The 22,981-nt window shown below is 36.3% G+C and overlaps 1 protein-coding gene across 3 annotated transcripts in view; it reads right to left on the minus strand.

The window, feature by feature from the left end:
* LOC129266720 (neurotrimin-like) overlaps positions 1 to 21,762 on the minus strand; it is a 31,824-nt gene extending 10,062 nt beyond the window's left edge. The window contains exons 1-7 of one of the 3 annotated variants that reach the window (XR_010294455.1): positions 21,639 to 21,762; positions 11,571 to 11,723; positions 11,002 to 11,136; positions 10,362 to 10,523; positions 8,362 to 8,676; positions 6,643 to 6,793; positions 5,430 to 5,530 (exon numbers count right to left, since the gene is read on the minus strand). Coding sequence is in view for 2 of the 3 variants with exons in the window: in XM_064103764.1 (XP_063959834.1) it covers positions 5,430 to 5,530; positions 6,643 to 6,793; positions 8,362 to 8,676; positions 10,362 to 10,523; positions 11,002 to 11,136; positions 11,571 to 11,723; positions 21,639 to 21,732 (1,111 nt within the window). In the remaining variant the exon portion in view is untranslated. Of the gene's footprint in view, positions 1 to 5,429; positions 5,531 to 6,642; positions 6,794 to 8,361; positions 8,677 to 10,361; positions 10,524 to 11,001; positions 11,137 to 11,570; positions 11,724 to 12,657; positions 12,787 to 21,638 lie in introns of those variants that run through there. The other 2 variants (XM_064103764.1, XM_064103765.1) reach the window with 2 other exon arrangements.
* Positions 21,763 to 22,981: the final 1,219 nt, after the last annotated feature.

The following is a 22,981-nucleotide window of genomic DNA, read 5'->3' on the forward strand; positions in this document are numbered from 1 at the left end:
CTTGCAGATTTTCGTTCACACACTGACGAATTTTTCTATAAATATAATATTTTGAAGATTGGTGACTTGTATCAATACAATCTCGGAAAACTCACGTATAGTTCAGATAAAAATGAACTTCCACATATTTTTTATTCCATGTTTACTAAAAATGTCGATATTCATCATTATCCTACTAGGTCCGCCGGGCTCTTTTATCCACCAAGAGCTAGAACCATCCTTTTGAATTAAACATTTATTTTTACAGGTATCAAACTTTGGAACTCCCTTATAGAATCATTACGTAACAAACCAACACATTTAAGTTTCAGTAGAGGGTTAAAAAAATTATTATCCTTGGGTATAAACCCCAGAACTCTATGAGGCGCCGAATGTACCAATATTATATAGAACAATTATTTGTTATATAATCATTATTTATTAAATAATAACTATTATTTATATATAATTTACATTTTATTTGTAAATAACTACTATTATATAAAATATCATTTCTAATTATTTATATATAATTCCAAGTAATACTTCATTATTTGTAAATAATAATAGTTCGACATTCCATTATTTATAAATAATGATTATTTGTTTTTCATTATTTATAAATAATGATTATTTGTTTTTCATTATTTATAAATAATGATTATTTGTTTTTCATTATTTATAAATAATGATTATTTGTTTTTCATTATTTATAAATAATGATTATTTGTTTTTCATTATTTATAAATAATGATTATTTGTTTTTCATTATTTACAAATAATGATTATTTGTTTTTCATTATTTATAAATAATGATTATTTGTTTTTCATTATTTATAAATAATTTGTTGAGTTTTCCATTATTTATAAATAATGATTATTTGTTAAATAATGAAAACGTCTACTTCATTATTTATAAATAATTTTTTCGAGTGCACCATTATTCTCATTATTTATAAATAATCATTATTTAATGTTCGAGTTTTCCATTATTTATAAATAAAGATTATTTGTTAAATAATGAAATATCTACTTCATTATTTATAAATAATAATTTTGTTTCAATATCCCATTATTTATAAATAATCATTATTTATAAACAATTTTTACAGTTTGCCATTATATACAAATAATCATTATTTATATACAAATAACCATTATTTATTAAATAATGCCATTATTTATTAAATAATGCCATTATTTATTAAATAATGGAAAACTCGCTATAACATGCAAATGTGGGACCGCCCATGATATGAATATTCATGATGCGATTTCCTTTTTCGTGATTTTTCTTCACAAATTTTTGTCCATTTCCTCTTCATAATGACATTTCTTGAAGCAATTTTCTAGGGATATGGTCTGATTGTAATATTCTTTATTTTCTATATAACTTCGTCTTCGTAGAAATATCAAAAAGTGTAATTTTATACGATTTTTCCTACAGTTCACAATCCCCATAGGCGCGCGTGTACGGTAGGGACAACCGGTGAATCGACGGAGTGCTCTTCATCGAAATACTACGTTGGTTGGTCCCCGGAAGTGGCGGGCGGAATTTAGCCCGAATCCTCGATGGAAGTCGATCAAGTGCATATGAGCTGAGAGAGTGAAATATCAGTGTACTTGTACAGGCCCTTCTACTTTTTATAAATATTTCTTGTTGCTTTTTTTGTTAAGTTAATTTTTCCTGGTGTAGAGATAAGTTTCAGTTCTAATAATGCACTTCAAATACATTTTGGAGTGTCTGTTTGAGGCGTTTGGGGCGATTTCACCCTGGCCCCAAAATGCTCGCAACGACAATACGGGGGCATGATGACCCCTAAATTTTTAAAAACTTATTTTTCTATTGAAAATTATCACAAAATTCACCAAAAGTGTGCACGAAAGCCTTCGTATTTCACTTTTAAAACTCCGAAAAGTGCCCAAATGACAAGCTTGGTCGCTTCGCTGTGTCGCTTTCAACTTGAGAACGTTTACGCGTCTGCTCCCCCCCCCCCCCTCCTCTTAAAGAAATTCTGTATACGGCCATGCTCTAAAGAGCCTGGCACATTGATTTATGTATACTTTCATTTTCATTATTTTTATCTCATTATCAACATGGCCTTACGCAGAATTTTTTCCAGGGGGGCCGGGGCCGGAGCATGACGCGCGTAAACTTTCTCAAAAAAATCTTGAAAGCGAGACAGCCACGGGACCAAGCCCAAATGACAAGCTTTGTCGCTTCGCTGTCTCGCTTTCAACTTGAGAACGTTTACACGCGTCTGCCCCCACCCCCCGAAAGAAATTCTGTGAACAGCCATGCTCAAAAGAGCATATGGCACATTGATTTATATGTACTTTTCATTTTCATTATTTTTATCACATTATCATCATGGCCTTACGCAGAATTTTTTCCGGGGGGGGGGGGGGTGGGGGGAGCAGGACGCGCGTAAACTTTCTCATAAAAATCTTGAGAAAGCGAAGCGACCAAGCTTGTCATTTGAGCTTGGTCGCGTCGCTGTCTCGCTTTCAAGATTTTTTTGAGAAACTTTACGCGCGTCCTAGCTGCCCCCCCCCCCCCCCCCCCGGTAAAAATTCTGTGTAAGGCCATGATGATAATGTGATAAAAATAATGAAAATGAAAAGTACATATAAATCAATGTGCCATATGCTCTTTTGAGCATGGCTGTTCACAGAATTTCTTTCGGGGGGTGGGGGCAGACGCGTGTAAACGTTCTCAAGTTGAAAGCGAGACAGCGAAGCGACAAAGCTTGTCATTTGGGCTTGGTCCCGTGGCTGTCTCGCTTTCAAGATTTTTTTGAGAAAGTTTACGCGCGTCATGCTCCGGCCCCGGCCCCCCTGGAAAAAATTCTGCGTAAGGCCATGTTGATAATGAGATAAAAATAATGAAAATGAAAGTATACATAAATCAATGTGCCAGGCTCTTTAGAGCATGGCCGTATACAGAATTTCTTTAAGAGGAGGGGGGGGGGGGGAGCAGACGCGTAAACGTTCTCAAGTTGAAAGCGACACAGCGAAGCGACCAAGCTTGTCATTTGGGCACTTTTCGGAGTTTTAAAAGTGAAATACGAAGGCTTTCGTGCACACTTTTGGTGAATTTTGTGATAATTTTCAATAGAAAAATAAGTTTTTAAAAATTTAGGGGTCATCATGCCCCCGTATTGTCGTTGCGAGCATTTTGGGGCCAGGGTGAAATCGCCCCAAACGCCTCAAACAGACACTCCAAAATGTATTTGAAGTGCATTATTAGAACTGAAACTTATCTCTACACCAGGAAAAATTAACTTAACAAAAAAAGCAACAAGAAATATTTATAAAAAGTAGAAGGGCCTGTACAAGTACACTGATATTTCACTCTCTCAGCTCATATGCACTTGATCGACTTCCATCGAGGATTCGGGCTAAATTCCGCCCGCCACTTCCGGGGACCAACCAACGTAGTATTTCGATGAAGAGCACTCCGTCGATTCACCGGTTGTCCCTACCGTACACGCGCGCCTATGGGGATTGTGAACTGTAGGAAAAATCGTATAAAATTACACTTTTTGATATTTCTACGAAGACGAAGTTATATAGAAAATGAAGAATATTACAATCAGACCATATCCCTAGAAAATTGCTTCAAGAAATGTCATTATGAAGAGGAAATGGACAAAAATTTGTGAAGAAAAATCACGAAAAAGGAAATCGCATCATGAATATTCATATCATGGGCGGTCCCACATTTGCATGTTATAGCGAGTTTTCCATTATTTAATAAATAATGGCATTATTTAATAAATAATGGCATTATTTAATAAATAATGGTTATTTGTATATAAATAATGATTATTTGTATATAATGGCAAACTGTAAAAATTGTTTATAAATAATGATTATTTATAAATAATGGGATATTGAAACAAAATTATTATTTATAAATAATGAAGTAGATATTTCATTATTTAACAAATAATCTTTATTTATAAATAATGGAAAACTCGAACATTAAATAATGATTATTTATAAATAATGAGAATAATGGTGCACTCGAAAAAATTATTTATAAATAATGAAGTAGACGTTTTCATTATTTAACAAATAATCATTATTTATAAATAATGGAAAACTCAACAAATTATTTATAAATAATGAAAAACAAATAATCATTATTTATAAATAATGAAAAACAAATAATCATTATTTGTAAATAATGAAAAACAAATAATCATTATTTATAAATAATGAAAAACAAATAATCATTATTTATAAATAATGAAAAACAAATAATCATTATTTATAAATAATGAAAAACAAATAATCATTATTTATAAATAATGAAAAACAAATAATCATTATTTATAAATAATGAAAAACAAATAATCATTATTTATAAATAATGGAATGTCGAACTATTATTATTTACAAATAATGAAGTATTACTTGGAATTATATATAAATAATTAGAAATGATATTTTATATAATAGTAGTTATTTACAAATAAAATGTAAATTATATATAAATAATAGTTATTATTTAATAAATAATGATTATATAACAAATAATTGTTCTATATAATAATGGTACATTCGGCGCCTCATAGAACTCAAACGTTTCTGTGTAAGCAGCTACCACCTCTTTTGTTCTTCTTCTTCTCTTCCACCCTTTCCTCTCATTTCTTTTTTCTCTCTCTCTCTCTTCCCATCACCTTAATGTCTAGTTCTATTGCTTTTCTAATCTTCCCGTTTGTCTATGTTTGTAGTGTGTTTTGTTTTGTTTCTTTTCCTTTTTTTTCGCTGTCTTGTCCTGTTCTGTCCTGTTTTGTTTTTGTTTGTGTGTGTGTGTGTGTGCCTTTTTTGTTTTTGTTTTTGTTTTATTTTTAGTTTTCGTCCTGTCTTGTCCAAGTGATTGTCTGTTCACACACTCCTGAACTCAGGGTTTTTTTTTTATACAGCAGGGATATATGATATAATATTTTCTTTTTGTTAATTGTAACATAGTGAGTAGGCATAAAAAGCTTGACCCCACTAGTATTCTTTTTCATTGTACAAACATTTTTAATTTACGATTTGAATTTCATTGATCAAAGATATACTTTAACTATTTATTGCAGAAACCCATACTAACAAGCTTTGCTTTCCAGTGGGTTCACTTTTTTCCATTTCTGGATATTATAGTTTTGTGTTTTGCTTTACATTGTAACTTTTGTTGAATTTTGGAATGAAAAAGAATAAATGCAATCAATAAAAATTGATAAAAGCACCCCCCCAAAAAACGGTTGTCGCGGTAGCAGAACACATTTCAAATTTGTTTCGGAATTCATATTTCTCATGGGTACTGAAGGTGGTTTGGTGATCCTCTATAACCCAACAAATGTAAGCCTATACAATTTCTGCCATTTTTACACAGTCATATATCACAAAGTCATGGCTTAATACTTTGATAGTGAAAAGGGGAGATCTTTACTTACCGCTGATTTCTAGTTTTACCGACGCGGTCCCGAGAAGATTGGAAGCATAACACTTATAAATGCCATAATCAGGTTCTTCTAGTTTGACGAATACGAGGGATCTGTTAGAGATTTTAAAAAAATACACAGTTCCACGCACTTAACTGTTCATCCCATAATAATCGGTGCGTGGAAGTTCTCAGTTTGGACGATGAACTAACGAAATCACGTATCATTGAGTTGCACATTACTATAATAATCTCAAGTTGCAACGGCCTAACCGAGCTTTAAATTTTCAGGAGTGAGGGGGTTGGAGGACCCATGAGATAAAGAAAAACATAAGCTAAATCAATCTGCGTTTTTGTGTGGGGGGGGGGGGGGGTGAGTTGCTGCAACAATAATTTCATGAGAAAATCTTTAAAGTCAAGTTTAAATTTTACCAAATCAGGACATATCTAGTTTTATGTACATAAAGCCAACTCTGTCAAATCATTAATTTGAAGCTGAAAAAAATGACCACACTAAAGATAATAAACACAGATAAACACATGTGGAACAGGGTATTACATTGATGTGGAAAACTCCCGACAAATTGCTGAAATACCATGCTGTTTTGCTTATTTCTCAGCAATTACACTATTTCTCCCAGAATCATTTTGACATAGTTATATTTTTGTATTCATACATACAAACACGTGGGTGGTCATTAGATTGGATTCTGCACGAACTCATTTTGAAATAGTTACCACAACTGGCATTTATCTTTAGCCTCAAAGCTTTCTTCTTTCATATTGCACCCCCCCCCCCCCACTCGAACAAAAAAAAATCATTTTGAGGGGTTGTCAACCAAGGCAAATAAAACTTAACCACCCCTCCCCTCCCATATCCTGGATTCGCCACTGAAAGCATTCCCATCCTTTCCCTCTTGATCTCATATTAGGATGTTTCGCACGACGACCTACGGAGGATTCAAGAACATAGAAAATGTATTGTCAAATGCCCTTCATGACAAAGCACAACCAAGAAGTCTTTGTCGAAAATTGGTGAATACAAACATTTATTCCTGACTGAAATTTTTGATCAGCTCCGAAACTTGGAACGAAACTGCTGTTCCGTTTCGCTAATTTTCGACAAAGACCTCTCAGCTATTCTTTGTCATTTGACTGTCATTTTCAATACATTCACGGTGTTCTTGGATCCTCCGTTCGTCAGTGAGCAAAAAAAGTCATATTACCTTTGTGATGTAAGAAACCTTTCTTCATCTTCTTTATTTTGAATCCATCTGTATCTCGCTGGAGGGGAACCGTCGGCATCACAGTCGATTTTGATGTAACTGTTCAGTCCAGCATAGATGACAGATGGGAGGGAAGATATACTGGGCTTATCTGTGTTTATAGAGAATGATAGTGGGAGAGAGGGTGCGAGAGAGCATGGGCGTAAATCTGTCCCCAAAGTTAGGGAAACCATGGGCTGGAAACTTTGACAAGCAAAAAAAAAAGGTTATCACCCAACATTTAAGGTCATTTAACCAAAAAAGTTGTAATTGCATTTAGTCCAAAATACATGTATTATTTCGATTTTGAATGATGTATTTTTCTCCATTATAAAAAACCAAACATAGTAGGGGGACATTTGATATTGTGCCCCCCTACTATTTTTGGTAGGGGGACGTGCCCCCTGGGATTTTCGCCCATGGGAGAGCGCGAGAGAGAGCGTGGGGGAACGAGAGGGAATGTATTCACCAAGTGAAGGAAATGAAATAAGTGTTAATTAGATAAATTTAGTAAATCAAAATTATTTTGGTTCAGGTGCTCGATCAAAACAAAATATCTGCGTATTTTCTTTTTTTTTCAGATTGTTCTTTGGGCCTGCTGTTGCCATAATAAAATGATGAAAAGAAGCCCATACCTTTAATACCTTTATACCTTTAAAAACTGTTCTTAACACTTCAAATACTTAACACTTCAAATATTGCAATATTTCAATGTAATTAATTGGAGGGGGGTTGTAATGTGAAATTGGCTATCCTTATTGGGCTTTCACAAATAGTAAAACTTGCTAAATCCAGTTTCGTTAACAATGGGTTTCGTTCAAAATGCAGTCATGGTTTCATTCAAGCATCCTTGGACATACTTGGCTGGTTTGACCACTAAAATATTGCGTAAGCATTAATTTTTGGACTGAAAAATTTCACCAAATCGAAAATCCTTTAATTTCACTTTAGAAAATGCATAAGCGCCCGATGACAAGGTCTGTCCTTGTCGCTTCGCTTTTGACTTTCTTAAAAAAAATATATATAAAAATTACGTGTCTTGCCCCCCTCCCTGGAAAAAAATTCTGCATACGGCCATGATTATACTTGACCAAATCAAGAGTCAATTGGGGGTATCAATAATGTACCACCTATAGGAGGCATTCGTTTCAAGCGAGCTTATAGGGAATGATTTTGGCGGGAAAGAGGCAGAAGCAATTGAAGTGTTGAGGAAGCAGGTTGTCTCACCAATGTCTAGACAAATTAAAATCAAATCCTAGAACATCTTAATGTATGCAGAGGACATTAACCTAGAGGTGAGCGCGAGGCTGTTTGTTTTTATACCAGCATAAACCAGTCTGGACTTTGCCATCTTTCACTAAATTTGTAAGGTATGCCTTATTACCAATTGGCTTTTAAAATACTTTGTTGACCCCCCCCCCTAAAATACAATACAAAAGATGTTACTTAAAATTGATATTTTAAGATAAATGAAAACATTATCAAGTGACAGTACTAGATACGAAACAAACCCAAATTTGAATTTTAACAGTTGAACAACATGAATGACTACTGCACTTTTGTGAATTGCAATGTTGGAATATATTCCAGCTATTCACATTATTGACCCTTATAACTAAAGCTTTACACATGTATTAAATAATATTTCCTTCGTGAAATGAAAAACAAGCTCCAACTTACATTGCACAATCAACCTAATGCTTTTCTCCGCTTCGCCGTATGAATTACTCGCTCTGCAAACGTAGTCACCTCCGAGATCACGTGATACATTATCAACAACCAATCGGATTCCTCCATTTACGTTAACATACTGCATATTCATCGCCGACTCGATATCGTTGACCAATGAGATCCATTGTAAGAGCGGCGGTGGAAATCCAGTAATGATGCAATCGACATAGAACGAATTTGATTCGTTGACGGTGATGGTAGGAGTTTGGACCTGGAGGTCAATGGCGCATTCTCCGTAGTTGATGGCCTGGATAAATGACGGCCCTGAAGAAAAACGAGGGAAAGGAAAAAAGTATGAATAGATGACATGAATAGAAAAAAAAAATCAATGAGAATTTGTCGGATCTAAGACGATAGAAAAACGCCTTTATTGCAATCCGTCTGAAATTTCTGGGGGCAAAAATATCGACATTGTCAAATGGATGTTGGACATTCATTTTGTTAGAATTAAGCTATATTTTGCCTCTCACTTTGAAATATCCCCGGGGGGGCCACTTACATTGACGAGTGGATACCATGCGCGACCAAAAAAACACGTAAAAAGGATGTCTTTTTCACGATAGGGCACGTTACGTACGTAACGTGATAAGGGTGTCAAAAACACAAAAATAATGAAAAAAGGGTATCTATTTCGCTAAGAAAATTACGTGTTTAGGGTCGAATTTGCGGGGATGATAAGACAAAATTAAAATGTTCTATAAAGGATGTCCTTTTTGCCCCAACACTTCGTGTTTAGAGTCCGATTTGCGCGAGGTGTAGAAGGTGGGGTCGTACTGAACCAAATAAGGTAAAGCCGAAGACCGAAGGACCCGTAACAATAAAACATTCCTGTACTTGTTTAGGGGCTCATTTCAGGAAATATTTGCCAAGAGTATCGTTTATTTCCAATACTTGTTAAGGGTAGGGTTTTAGACGCCAATACTTGTTAAGGGGTGCATTTTCAGAATATGGAAATTACGTGTTTAGGGTGCTTTTCGAGACCCCATGGTCGCGCATGGTATCCACTCGTGAATGGAAGTGGCCCCCCCGGGGAAATATCACGGCTAAATAGTAAGTCTGCAAGCCAAAGGGGATAGTCGTGTATGTCGGTATGCGTGTGTGTGAGAGGATGCGTGTGGGTGGGTGTGGGTGTGTGTGAGAGGACGCGTGTGGATGGGTGTGTTTGAGGGTGTGTGTGAATGTGTGAGAGAGAGAGAGAATGCGTGTGTTGGGCGTGGGCGAGTGTCAAGGGTGGGTGCGTTTGTATGAGATAGGATGTGTGCGTGTGGCGAGTATGTGATGATGATGTAAGGTGTTGGTTGGGGACTGTTTTTGATTGTGACGTTTGGTGTATTAAAACCAAAAAAAAAAAACTTGTCTCATATCCACCATTTTATAGGAAGATAACGTCGCCTTCCCGGAGAAAGGCCGTTAACGTATTTTGGCGCCAAAAAAAAAAAATCGAATTTTGTTTTATTGCTGAAATGGAAAAAGCATGTCATGAACTTTCTTCTGGTACCATTCTCGAACCTAAATGTGACCTCATTATGACATAATAAGCAAAAACATTCCCACGTGCTTTAGCACATAGACGCGTCCTTTCTCTGGGAACAAGACGTTTCTCGTTCAACGTGCGTACGCGCATAGACGATTCGCGCTAGCGGCCTTTCTGCGGTCACTGGATCAGCGGATTACGTATTTTTCTTAAGGGCGTAAGGTATTCCTTCTTAAGATTAGAAAGCATTTAGAGTGTTTTAAATAAAAAATATATATCAATGAATGAAATATCTTGCTTTCTCAGAAATGAAAATTAGGACAGAAAATAATACACTAGTTGCTAAAAGCACAAAAATAAGGTCAAAACATGACTTGCGTTTTCTCGAAAATGTACTTTTCGCGCACGTGCGCGTTAACGGCCTTTCTACAGGAAGGCGACAATAATTTAGCAAAATAAGAAAAGAACAGCTTACGTCCTATACGTAACTCGATCTGTCGAGATGTTGGGGTTCTCGTATTTATCTGGCAGATGTATACACCCTCATCAGTTAATCCAACGGAAGCAATAAACAGGTCAAAGGTTGTGTTTCCTTTTCGTCTGACATCAAAGCGGGGATTGCGAGTGTTGGAGAGTGCTTGGGGAAGAGAAGATATTACCAAAATCATTTTTACTTTCTTGACATAATCGATTGTCATTATCACTAACATCATCTTCATCATCAAAAGCATCACCACCGTGCACCAATATCGTTGCCATCATCACCGTTGCAACGATTAAGACCACCACCACCACCATCATCTTCATCATCATCATCATCACCATCATCATCATCATCACTTTTATCATTGTCATTATCATCACCACCATCATAATCACCATCATTATTATCAGCAACACCGCCATAATCACGGTCATCATCTTCCTCATCCTCATCGCTATATCATCATCACCACTACCACTATCATCTTCATCATTATCATCATCATCACAACCACAACCATCATCATCACCACCACTACCACTGCCATCCCCATCATTACCATTATCATCATCATCATAGTCATACAATCATAATCATCATCTTCACCACCACCACCACCACCCCAACTCACATTGTACAGGGTCTTCTTTTAGCCATGTCACTTCCAAACCTTTGAGATCACCGGTTACCCTACAGGGCAGAACTGCATCCTCGCCGTCGAGAACGACCACCAACCCCTTCTCATCATTTACGAATACCGGTTCATCTGGAGCAAAATGGGCAAATTGGTGATTTACATACGCTTGGTCTACGAGCACTTGTGGATTTTTCCTAAATGGATTTTACTGCCACGTTGTCACTAGCTCTTCGAGATCCTTTTAGCAGCTTATTTTCCGATACCTCAAATAGCACAAGGAAAATACTGATCATCCAAACATGCTAAAGTGTAATTGTCTAAAAGCAGTTTTATTTTGTTTTAGCTATACATTCAATTGTTTATCATAAAATTTTCACGGCCCATGAATTTCGCCATGAAATATTTCCATTTCACCTCTCAGATGAGCGGCCTTCCTCTGACGGTCGTTAGTATTTAGGCAAGTTTCTATTATGACAGTTGATAAAAAAGAGATTTTTATTTCATAATGGACGAAGTTGTGATAATTTAATAAAGATATCAAGAACGTTGAAAATATTACTTACTTGTAGAGTTTGTGGGCTTGTTCTCCATGCATTCTCGCAGCTCTCGTTCTAGCAAACACGCAGACTTGCTATCCTTTACGTTCAATCTCTTCATACACGCACGTAGTAGGCCATTGTCATTGAAGACAGTGCACATGATAACGGATGGAGAAGCTGGCAACAATTAAGAGACAATGACCATAACATGAATGAATGAATTTGTACTTGAATGACCCCGAGCTCCCCCCCCCCCCCCTCCCATCATCTAAAGGCCAGTGGTTGACATTCCGGCCGTCGAAACACGATTTGTAATTCTCATGATAATAGCCATACTAATTGTACTTTTTAAACGGGCGTTGTTGTTCTTTACAGCCATCAGAAACAGGTTTGTAGAATACCTAGACAATTGGTAATCAAAATGACCGTAAAATTTAGGATTTTGCGTATGAAAATTCGAATTCCGACCAATTGGGTTTAGATAGTGATGGAGTAACAGCAAACTAATTCCCCATCAAAGCCCCCAGCAGAACTATTTCAGGCATGCACTTTGTTAATCCTCCTTGAAAATGAGAAGACACAAGATTTCTTGACACCATGACGAACAGGTGGCGTAAAATGGGGAAAATTCCTTTGTGATAACATGGACCTACTAACAATTACTTTTAGCTGCATCTAGGTCTGGTAACGTGAGCAGTTTAATTCTGACCTTTTCAGGGGCATGCGAAAAGAAATGATGCAATACAATCTTTAACAAAATCATTCTTGCAAGGAAATAAAAGATAGAAAGAAAGAAAGAAAAAAGAAAGAGAGAGAGAGAAAAAGAAAGAAAGAGATCAAGAAGGAAGGAAGGAAGGAACGAAAGAAAGAAACAAAGAAAGAAAGAAAAAAATACGAAGGGGGAAGGAAGGAAGGAAGAAAGGAAGGAAGGAAGTAAGGAAGGAAAGAAAGAATGAAAGAAAGAAAGAGAGAGAGGGAGAAAGAAAGAAATAAAGAAAGAGCAATTTGGAAGAAAAAACATATAAAAATGGAAGAAAGGTTGTATGAATGTTCAAATTAGAATTAGAAATTAAAAGTAAAACAATATGAATCAATAATACAGTGCACTTACCAGCAACTAGAAGATAAGGTAGCAGAATAAAGATACACACTTCAATTGCACACGACATGATGTGCGAATAATTTGGTTTCAACGCCTGTCCGTTCCCAGAGATTGTAAAGCGCCAAAGCGCCACACGAAAGTGCCGATGTCAAAACATTTCATTTTTTGAACCCGCGACGCAGATTCGAACGCTTTCGGAAACATAGAGAATGTATTGTCAAATGCCCTTCCTTCGTGACAATGAAGTCTTTATCGAGGTCGGTGAATCGAAACGGCAGTTTTGTACTGGATTCTGGACAAACGACATACTTGCATTTTTTCGTAAGCTATGAAACGCAGGGCGAAACTAAACTGATTCCGATTCATCCATTTTCGACAAAGACCTCCAAGCTTTTTCATTGTGATTTGGCTTGCGATTGTAATGCATTTGCTGCGTTGCGGTGCGAACACTCATTACTCCAAGGATAGCTCGCGGAAGAGGAGACTCAAGCTCATGGTATGTGCTCGGTCGGTGGATGAAATGCGAACATATAATTTCAGGATCGTGACATGATGCGAGATTCTGCATAATTATTATGCATCTCGTTAGTTGGATTTATATAACCTATCATCGTGTTCTTGATGTACATGTATACGTATAGTCCAACCAGGGATATGCAGCATATCCCTGGTCCAACCCAATCCAAATGTCATTTGATATAGCGCCTTTTCCTTTCGGTTACAAAGCGCTGAGCACACATTACTCCATGTTTGGGCCACTAAACAATCATTAAACACCTCGGAATGATATGCTTATTCTATGCAATTCATTGTCCTCTAGAAAAATAGATATTATTAATGGCTTTCTTTAATTGCTCAACAGAGCAATGGCAGATGATTATTCATATTACTCTGATGGTAAGAACTCCCGTCTCTTTGTCATCGTTACTTGCCCCCCCCCCCAACCCCTCCTTTATCAATATCTTTTAATTTATCGGTTCGCTCCCAACCATACACATATTTCACCTCCCTTTCACATTTAATAGTTGCATGGAATATGGCACTAATAGAATTAGGATGATGATATAATGAAGAAGGAGATTGAGTATCATTTTAATTGAATCTAATTCCTTAGGCAAGCCATGCGAGAGGATTACTCGTAATCCTAATTTTTTTTCTTGTTCGAACCATCATTATTTTGTCATGTTGCACCTTTCCCTAAATTTCATCTCGCCTCTCTCTCTCCCTCTCTCTCTGTCACTCTTTCCCATACTCTCTCTTTCTCATGCATTTATCTTCACCCTCTACCTCTTCTCCCCTCCCTCTCCCTATCTTTCTAATTTTTCCCTTGTACATTTTTTAACTTTTCCATTACTCATGCTGCAGTCACACTTTCCCTCCGGCGAGTTGAAAAAAAGGGACGTTTTATTGTTTTTGACTCCCCAAAATGCCACCGTAAGCGAAATGTGACTGCACCTCAATTGGTACTCCTCTTTCTGGCAAAAATATTAACATACTCTCATGCCATTTTCTCTCTTGATTTCTTGTATTTTCCTCTTTTATAATTTACCTCTACACATCACAAGGACAGTCAAACTTGGGATAATCTAAACATCAAAATTGTTAAAGTTTATCATGTGCATGGACAGCTTACCACTTTAATTTTCTTACATCCAATTCAATTTAATGCAATTCAATCATTTTATCAGTCTAGTCTCTGCTTTAAAACACCAACATTATCCTCGGACTCTTGACGTATATAAACATAAAAGCGTGTACAGTATATGTGCAAATGAAAACAACTAAATTACACAAATTGCCATTACCCCGTTTTACGAAGAGTTGCGACCGATCCGATCAACCACAACAATGGAAGAGCAGTGCCTTAACATCTAAAATGCATGTTTGTTCAAAGTCTATGCTAGATAGGATGTATATTCGTACATTCATCGTTTTTTCTTGAAAAGTCAGAGTGCTTCTTTTTGTTTATAAATGACAGCGTGCAAACTCCATGTGTACAAAATTATGACAGTGATGGATTTCCATACAGTTGAGGTTGATTAGATCATGGAGCTACTACTCTGAGTAGTAAGTCCATGAAAAGATCGATCTTAACCCTTTGTAAGACTTAAAGGGGAAGCTCACCCTGAAGAAAACGTTGTTGTTAACACTCACTTAAAATCCTATCCTGGTAAAGTTTCCATGGTCATGAATTAAGATGACGATCTGACGATCCATAAAGATCTTGTAATCTTCGGATATCGTAACATTCCTATTCTCTCTTGTACTCAAAAACATGAAGGACCTATGTAAAATTGTATAATACATAATACTAAGAATGAATTGAAAAAGTGACTAATGATACAATGATGCATATTAGCAGCGGCGATGTGGCCGGGTACACTGTTAGAAAATTTATCCTTAAAATAAAAGAAGTTCCTGCAGCAGAGTCTCGAGAACACCTGTAATCTTACAGGAAATTGGTGTTTGGTGTATGGAATCTTACAAATTTCCTTGAATAAAACACCCTTTTCCCCTTTTTAAACAGACCTGGGGTCCGTTGCAGAAAGAGTTGCGTTTAAATGCAAATCAAAAAATAAATCACAAGTCCTAAATGCGCGCTGTTGATTGGTTGAAAATCAAGTTGCGCATGATTTTTAGGGTTGCGATTGATTGCAACTCTTTCTGCAACGGGCCCCTGTTCTGTTAAATTGCAGAAGAATTCCTGTTTTATGAATTTACAGAATGACTATGTTATTGCTTTCTGCAAAATCTTCTTTTTCTGTAAAATCACGGTATTTTTTACAGTGTAGGGGAAGGTTCAGCGGCAACCGCTTGTCAGAAAGTGCAACAAAAAAGAACAGAAATTAAAATGAAGAAAGGAGGATGAAGTGAAGAAAGCAGAGAATAAAAAAGAGACTCTTTGGCGGTCTTTTGAACGTTGTATGCCCATGGCTCTGTGAAGCTGGGGGGGGGGGGGCGTGTTTTATTCTCCGAATGCTGATTTTCTAGTTTAAATTTGAACTAGAAAATCAGCACTCGTAGTGCAGTCACTACACAAGCACTGTAAGTGCTAAATTAGCACTTCATTTTTTACAGCGTAAAATCCGAGATAGCAAGGTTTATGATGAAGTAGTTGTTGTAGCCGCGGAGGCGTTTCTCGACGGCGAATGCTGCCAGGCTGAGGCCATTGGTCGTGATGATGAGGGCCACAAAGAGCAGGGGTAGGAGTAGGGTGTGGAGACCCCGTCTGTCATCATCCGTTTCCGTCGCTACTATTTCTTGCTCCTGAAGAACGTCGGTCGTATTCCCGTTCCCGTACATGACTGTCACTACGGAGCTTGTAATTATATGTTTTTAAATTTGTGAATTTTACCAGTGGCACTCTTGCTGACCGTCACTTAAGGTAGTATTTCGATACTAAAATATTTTGATTTGTATACGAGGCAGTATCCTTTGAAAGGTATATCATACAAGGCGATGTCCTTGGATAAGCATATCAATTTTCAATAGATAGTTAAAATCAAAAGAATCAGTGACGAATGCTACTATTTCAATGTAAGATATTAAGTAGAAGCTTAATACGTACGGTTGGAGAGACGGGGTTGTGTAATTATATCGTTCTGTTGGTTAATAAAGGTATAGATGTATAGGCCTGTATTGAGGAAAAGACAATATGCCAATATAGATATCTTTAGGTATATCACATGGGATAAATCAATGGTTCATAAATCATAAGAACATTGAGAATAGAAGAGGATACAGTGCAGTAACCAGTGAGTTAAATACCAGGGACGCAGCTACGGTTTCTGTTTCATCCTGCAGCAATTCCGTCGTATCTTCGCCCGCACACAGTGTAGATAATTCAACAGACGAATGTATTTTACTAATTTACCAACTTCCCTCCATCGGGATTTCGTAGATATTCAATCGGAACAAGTGTTGCTCGCAATATGTCTAATTTCAGGAAATGATGAACGAACATGACGAATCTGTGCAAGTGGGTCTTAGCCTAGACACGCATTGCAGTAGATCGAGTTCAGGAGAATAACCTGCAATTACCACTGGTTCGTGCGAAGACTGTTCAAGAACTAAAATTAATCCCATTATAATACAGGAAAGGCACGTATTTTTTTCATTGAAAATACATACAGCGCATTGCCTGGATATTAAAAATGATTAAATGATATGATAGAGTTTAATAAGATAAAGTGCATCTAGCCCTCTTAACAAAAAGGTCAGCGATTAATCGCTAAATGAAATGGCCTATCAAGATCACCGTTGCATACGCGTGTTGCTCAGTAGACTGACCAGGAACCAATCAGAATTGTTCTTTCATATTAGTCATTCATCCATCTGGGCCCGTTGCAGAAAAAGTCGCGTTTAAACGCAAGTAAACAAAAAATCAACTGCAAATCTTGAATTCGCTCTGTTGATTGGTTGAAAATCACATCGCTATTGATTTTTAGAGTTGCGTCTGATTTCAACTCTGTCTGAAACAGGCCCCGGATGTAAGAGGGGTTATAATGATTATATCGTATCCTGTGATGAATAAAAATACTTTCTATGACCATTTAATTCTCGCCGATCTTCCGCTTCTTTTGCATACAAACTCGATATAGAATTCTTTTTTAAAAAGAATGCTATATCGAGGTTGTATGCATTCTTTTTTTTTAAAGAATGCTATATCGAGGTTGCATGCAAAAGAAGCGGAAGATCGGCGAGAATTAAATGGTCATAGAAAGTATTTTTATTCATCACAGGATACGATATAATCATTTTAACAGAGCATCGTGATTTCATAGTAAGTAATAGATTTTTTTTCACACAGAAATCGATATAATCAAGGTAATAGAGCAGGGAGTTTTCAGATGTCTTCAAATATTTATTTTATATTTCAGATTATAAAAGGGCACCGAGATTTCATATTTAGGTTTTCAATATTTTCTTTTATATAACAAATTGAATCAATAATTGATAAGAAAATTATAAGAGGAAAGGAAAGTGAGAACTTGAGATTATAGGTTGATTTTCTAATATTTTCTTTTAAAAGGGCATCGCGAATCCAGAGCTTTTTTCGTATTCCTTTTTATACTACAAGTGATAAAAGGCCACCGAGATTTTTAATAAATTATTTTATGTTTCGAACGAATTCAATAATTAATAAGAAAATAAATATTATAAGAGGAAATGTGAACTTGAGATTAAAGATTCTTTTTTTTTTAGCTTGGGCATCGAGATTCAAGAGCTCTTTTTCGTATAATACTTCAAATAATAAAAGACCATCGAGATTTTTCAATATATATATTTTTCATTTCAACTGATATCAATAAATAAAAAGAAAATAATAATTAGAAGTACTTGTAATAGAAAATGGAAACTTGAGAATAAAGAACTTTTCATTATTGATTAATCATGTCTAAAGGAAAAAAATCCATTACTTTCGTGAATAACATGATATCCTGTACCTAAGCTCATTCAATTGGAACCAACTGCCTGAGCATATACGGTTTTCAAAATTTGTTCACTCTTTCAAATACTTACTGAAACACATGTAGACAAATCGTTCCTTTTAATCAGTAAGCTTGTTATAACAGTATCATTCACTATTGTCCATTGTCCGCTCCGTTCCTAAAATACACTTAATCTCTATTCCTATTCTTTTCTTGTCTTTCTTTTATTCCCCCACCTTTCTTTCCATATATTTTTTCAACTTTAAAGCATGTCGTTTTTGTTGGTTTTTCTAGATGTATATAAGTGATAAGATGACCAACTGACGCTGTATGTCTTTTGCTTTTTTTATTCCCAAATTAAAGTTATCAGTGTCGTGTAATACACTGCCTTATGTTTTAACAGTCATTCATCAAATTTTAATGTTTTTTATGATAATGACAGAGCCCTGAGTAATTAGATCAGCTTTTAATGTTCTTTTTATTGTTTCTTTTCTGTATCTCGTAATGTCATATTACTATGTTTTTCAGATATTGTATGTTTTATGCTGATCGCGCCACCCTGTCCTCGCCGCACATTGGGCCAGAATGAACCCAAAGTGCGCCAAAACCCATTATTCACACATTTGTACGATTAAACTTGGTAGATAGGGGTATTTTCACCCGTAGAATTCAAAAAAAGTATTTTCAAATATTGATGACGTCGTTAAAATACTGTTTTCTGATTGGCTGTTAACATTTGAGAAGAAATTACATATTTCTAATTCTACAATAAGTTTCAAATTTTCAGAAACTAGTTTTAGAGAAATTTCAGCAATAATTAAGCATAATAGCAAACAGGAAACACACAAACAGGCAAACAAACAAGAAAAGTCTGTGCTCGGGGTACAAATAATTCAATTGGTGACTTGAGTATCGCTTAAAGAGGGCGCCCTACCATGAATCCGGAATTGTAAAATTCAAAGTGAAATTGTAAAAATAAATGAAAAGGAGTATTTTCATTCCCTGGGTACAATGATTAACCAAACCTACATGAATTAAAATGGATTGATACCAGAAGTGGACAGTGAAATCTTTAAAATAATGATTCCAGTGATAAATAATAGAGGCCGGGTCCTCTGCAGGTTAATCAGTACAAGGCCCTACAAGGCCTACCTATTTCACCAAGAACGGCGTATACAAAGTTATTCCGAATCAGAGTCTCTCTATCTCACCAACTATTATGTCTTTGGTGAGAGGATCTTTTAGCATACTTTGAACATCAGGGGGAAGAGGCTGTGATTGTTGTACTCTTAAAAACTTGCTACTAATCACAATGTCACCTGTTACCATTAGTCTGTGCATGGACCTACTACACATGGTCTGTGGAATACATATAAAGTCAATGAGAGTCATAAACCAAACAATCCTTGAAATCATAGGCGGCGGAAGCGGAGGGGGACAGGTCCCCCCCCAAAAAAAAAATTGTTAGTTGATAACCTTTTTTTTTTTTTGCTTTTCGATTTTGTTTCGTGCGTCCCCCCTAAAATTGTGATTTTGGTTGATAACCTTTTTTTTTTTTTTTTTTTTTTTTGCTTGTCAATTTTTTTTTACATGTGTTCATCACAAAATTTCAGGTGGACCCCCCTTAATTTTGTTTGCTTCCGCCGCCAATGCTTGAAATGATAATATACACTTCCTTCTTGATCGATACTAACAATTATAGCAATTTTAGAATGAGCCAAGAGATACGAATTCATACGTGTATGTAAAGTTACAAACCTTTTTTTTTGGGGGGGGGTGGGGATAAATACTAATAATGATAATGCAACTTATACATGTAATAGAGCCCACGTATATCCCATCTCTGCCCTATACACATTTTCATATTTTGTCAGAAAACTGCGTGAGACCTATCACATCCCTAGTCATGTGTATTATAGTGATACACAGTAGCCCCTACTTGGTTTATGAACAGCAAATCAAATATATAATCTTACCCGGGAATCTTACCTTAAGAATTAATCTTCTCATGATGACAGCATATCAGATATGGAACAGTTTGGCATCAAAATGAAGTTGTGTTACATGTATTATTATATAGTTAGTGGAATTGGAAATGAAAGCTTGCCTTTACGTATGTTTAACGAAAATATTTTAAAGGCAGACACCAGTCACAAGAGCCGGACACTTGAGCCAGACATCCCCCCCCCCCCTCTCTCTCTCTCTCCCAGCACGCGACGGGGAGTTTGTTTAATGTCACCCGCAACGTGCGGCACGCGCATAATGGGACACTAACTTGGAACGATTTTTTTGATAAATACGGCGAACATGGGGTTGGAAAATTTGTTATATCTCCAGAAAATGCACGTATATGCAGCTAAATTTGGTATCATTGTAAAGCATGAACTATAACAGAGACCGTCATGGTATTTACAGCGCATCAATCGACAGCAATTTGTAAAAGAAATGCTCATGAAAAAAAAAATTGCTTAAAACCCCCCATTGTCAAATGGTTTCGTCCGAAATTGCCTCTGAAGGGATTATCATTTTATCTTGAAAATCTTTGATCACTTAAAACAATCATTTATCAAAGAGCACCGTGAATTAGAAATATATTAAGCAATCCGTTTTGTTAAAACAGTCAAATATCTCAAACGTGTCATTTACACATGCGGTAGCCGTAAAGAGTAATTTTCCGGTAATATTGAATACAAATGAGCAACTAATAATCAATTTAATGGAGAAAAATTGTATGCAGGCATTCTACAGGTTCCTAACTTTGCTTAGAACATGAAAAAAAAAAAATTTGTTTCATGACCAAAAACCAGTTTTAGCGCACTTTTGCTCTCTCCTGGCCCACTGTGCGCCGTCGAGAACAACCACCAACTCTTTCTCATCATATACGAATACCGGTCCATCTAGAGCAAAATGGGTAGATTGGGGATTTATACACGCTTCATCTCCGAGCAGTTGTGATTTTTTCTCACATGGATTTTACTGCCATGCTGTCAAAAGGTAATCAATGGTTTTGTACCAGCAAGGGCTAGAACTTCACTTCCGACATTTTTATTGATTACATTTTTAAAACAATATAAATTCAAAGAAATCCTAAATTATGAGAAGATGAGATTTAATTTACCGATGTTTACCTATGGCCATCTTGTCCTCTTTGTTAGTAGCTGAGCTATACGAGATATCGAGTAATAATATCGGAAATGTAAGTCTAGCCCATTTACATGATTTAGGGCTGATATTTTACAGGAAAAGTAGAAATCTCGGGGACAAAAAAATTTGACCGCGGTATACGCACATGCATGAATGGGGCACAATCCCTGGCTCCGTGGAGAGTAAGCATACGTTAGTGAATGATTTTTACTCTCTAACTTCCTGGCTACCGTAGCCGGGGTTCGATCCCCGTAATTTCACGTGTCTATAGACAGGGGCCTTAGACCAATTGATCACAGCACCTCTAACGTTATGTGTAATAATGCCAATTGATAACGTTATATAGAGCGAAGAAATTGACAAATCTGTAATAAATTGATAAAGATGTAAAAACGAAGAGAAAATATCACTTACTTGAAGAGTTTGAAGGCTCGTTCTCCATACATTCTCGCAGCTCTCGTTCGAGCAAACATGCAGACTTGCTATCTTGTACGTTCAATCTATTCATACACGCACGTAGAAGGCCAGTGTCATCGAAGACAGTGCACATGATGGATGGAGAAGCTAGCGACAAGAGACGATGAACACGAATGAATATACTGTAATTGAATGACCCCGAGCTCCCCCCCCCTCAATCTAGCAAAGTGCGAGTGTTTGACATTCCGGCCGTCGAAACACGATAATCATTGCAATCCTCATGATAAAGGGATGATAATAGGCATACTGATCGTACTTTTTAAACGGGCGTTGTTGTTCCTGGCAGCCTTCAGTAACAGGTTTATGTAATATCTAGACAATTGGTAAACATAAATATTAGGCCTATCAACCGTAAAACTTTAATAACTAATATCTGTTGGATCATGGTTAGATGGAGGGCTTATACGCAATAGTTAGAATGGAGTGGGCAAAACTATGGTCCAGGATAGAAGAGGCATAACCTTGTTTTTTTCATATATACAATATTTTTTATGGTTTCTTGTCGATTCGAGGGTGCTGATTACGAATCTGAATGATGTCACTCGTGTAACCTTGAGTATTTTCCGCAAATTGGCAAAATCCAATACGACCGCCAAAATATGCAAATTATCCATGAAAATCATAGAATTGCCCGCACATTGGCTATAAAATGCATGAAATTGTGAGGCAGGAGTAAAATGCTCTCTGATAAAATAGTTTTCGACAAAATATTTATTTTCTGGATATTCAAAATTGCCACCATAGGCCCCTGTATACTCTATTGTGTACAATATGAATGGGGAAAACTAATTTTCACAAAAATGAGCACTAAAATGCAATAAATTGGGATCTATGAACGAAGTACTGTATGCAAATCATGATTACTCAAGTATGGAAACATTGCTGTATTTTAATATTTAAAATAGCCGCCACTAGCCCAAACAGTATTACAATGGCAATGGGGGCCCCAAAAAATAATCACAAGAGTGAGCACTAAAATGGATATTATTATGATAAACGAGTGGAATACTGACTAAAAACATAATTGTTAACGAAATATATATATCAGCACCCTCAAATTGACAAGAAACCATCGAAATATTGTATATATAAAAAAAACAAGGTTTAGTCATTTTCTACGGGGCCTATCCTGGACTACTAGGTAAAAAAAGGCCAATAAATAATTCAGTTTAGGAGGAAAATCGAATTCTGACCGAGGTGATTTGAATAGAGATTGAGTAACAGCAAACTAATTCCCTTTGAACCAAGTTCAAAGCCCCCAGCAGAACTATGTCAGGCAT

The sequence above is a fragment of the Lytechinus pictus genome, chromosome 8 (genome assembly GCF_037042905.1).
Source record: "Lytechinus pictus isolate F3 Inbred chromosome 8, Lp3.0, whole genome shotgun sequence".
Classification (NCBI taxonomy): domain Eukaryota; kingdom Metazoa; phylum Echinodermata; class Echinoidea; order Temnopleuroida; family Toxopneustidae; genus Lytechinus; species Lytechinus pictus.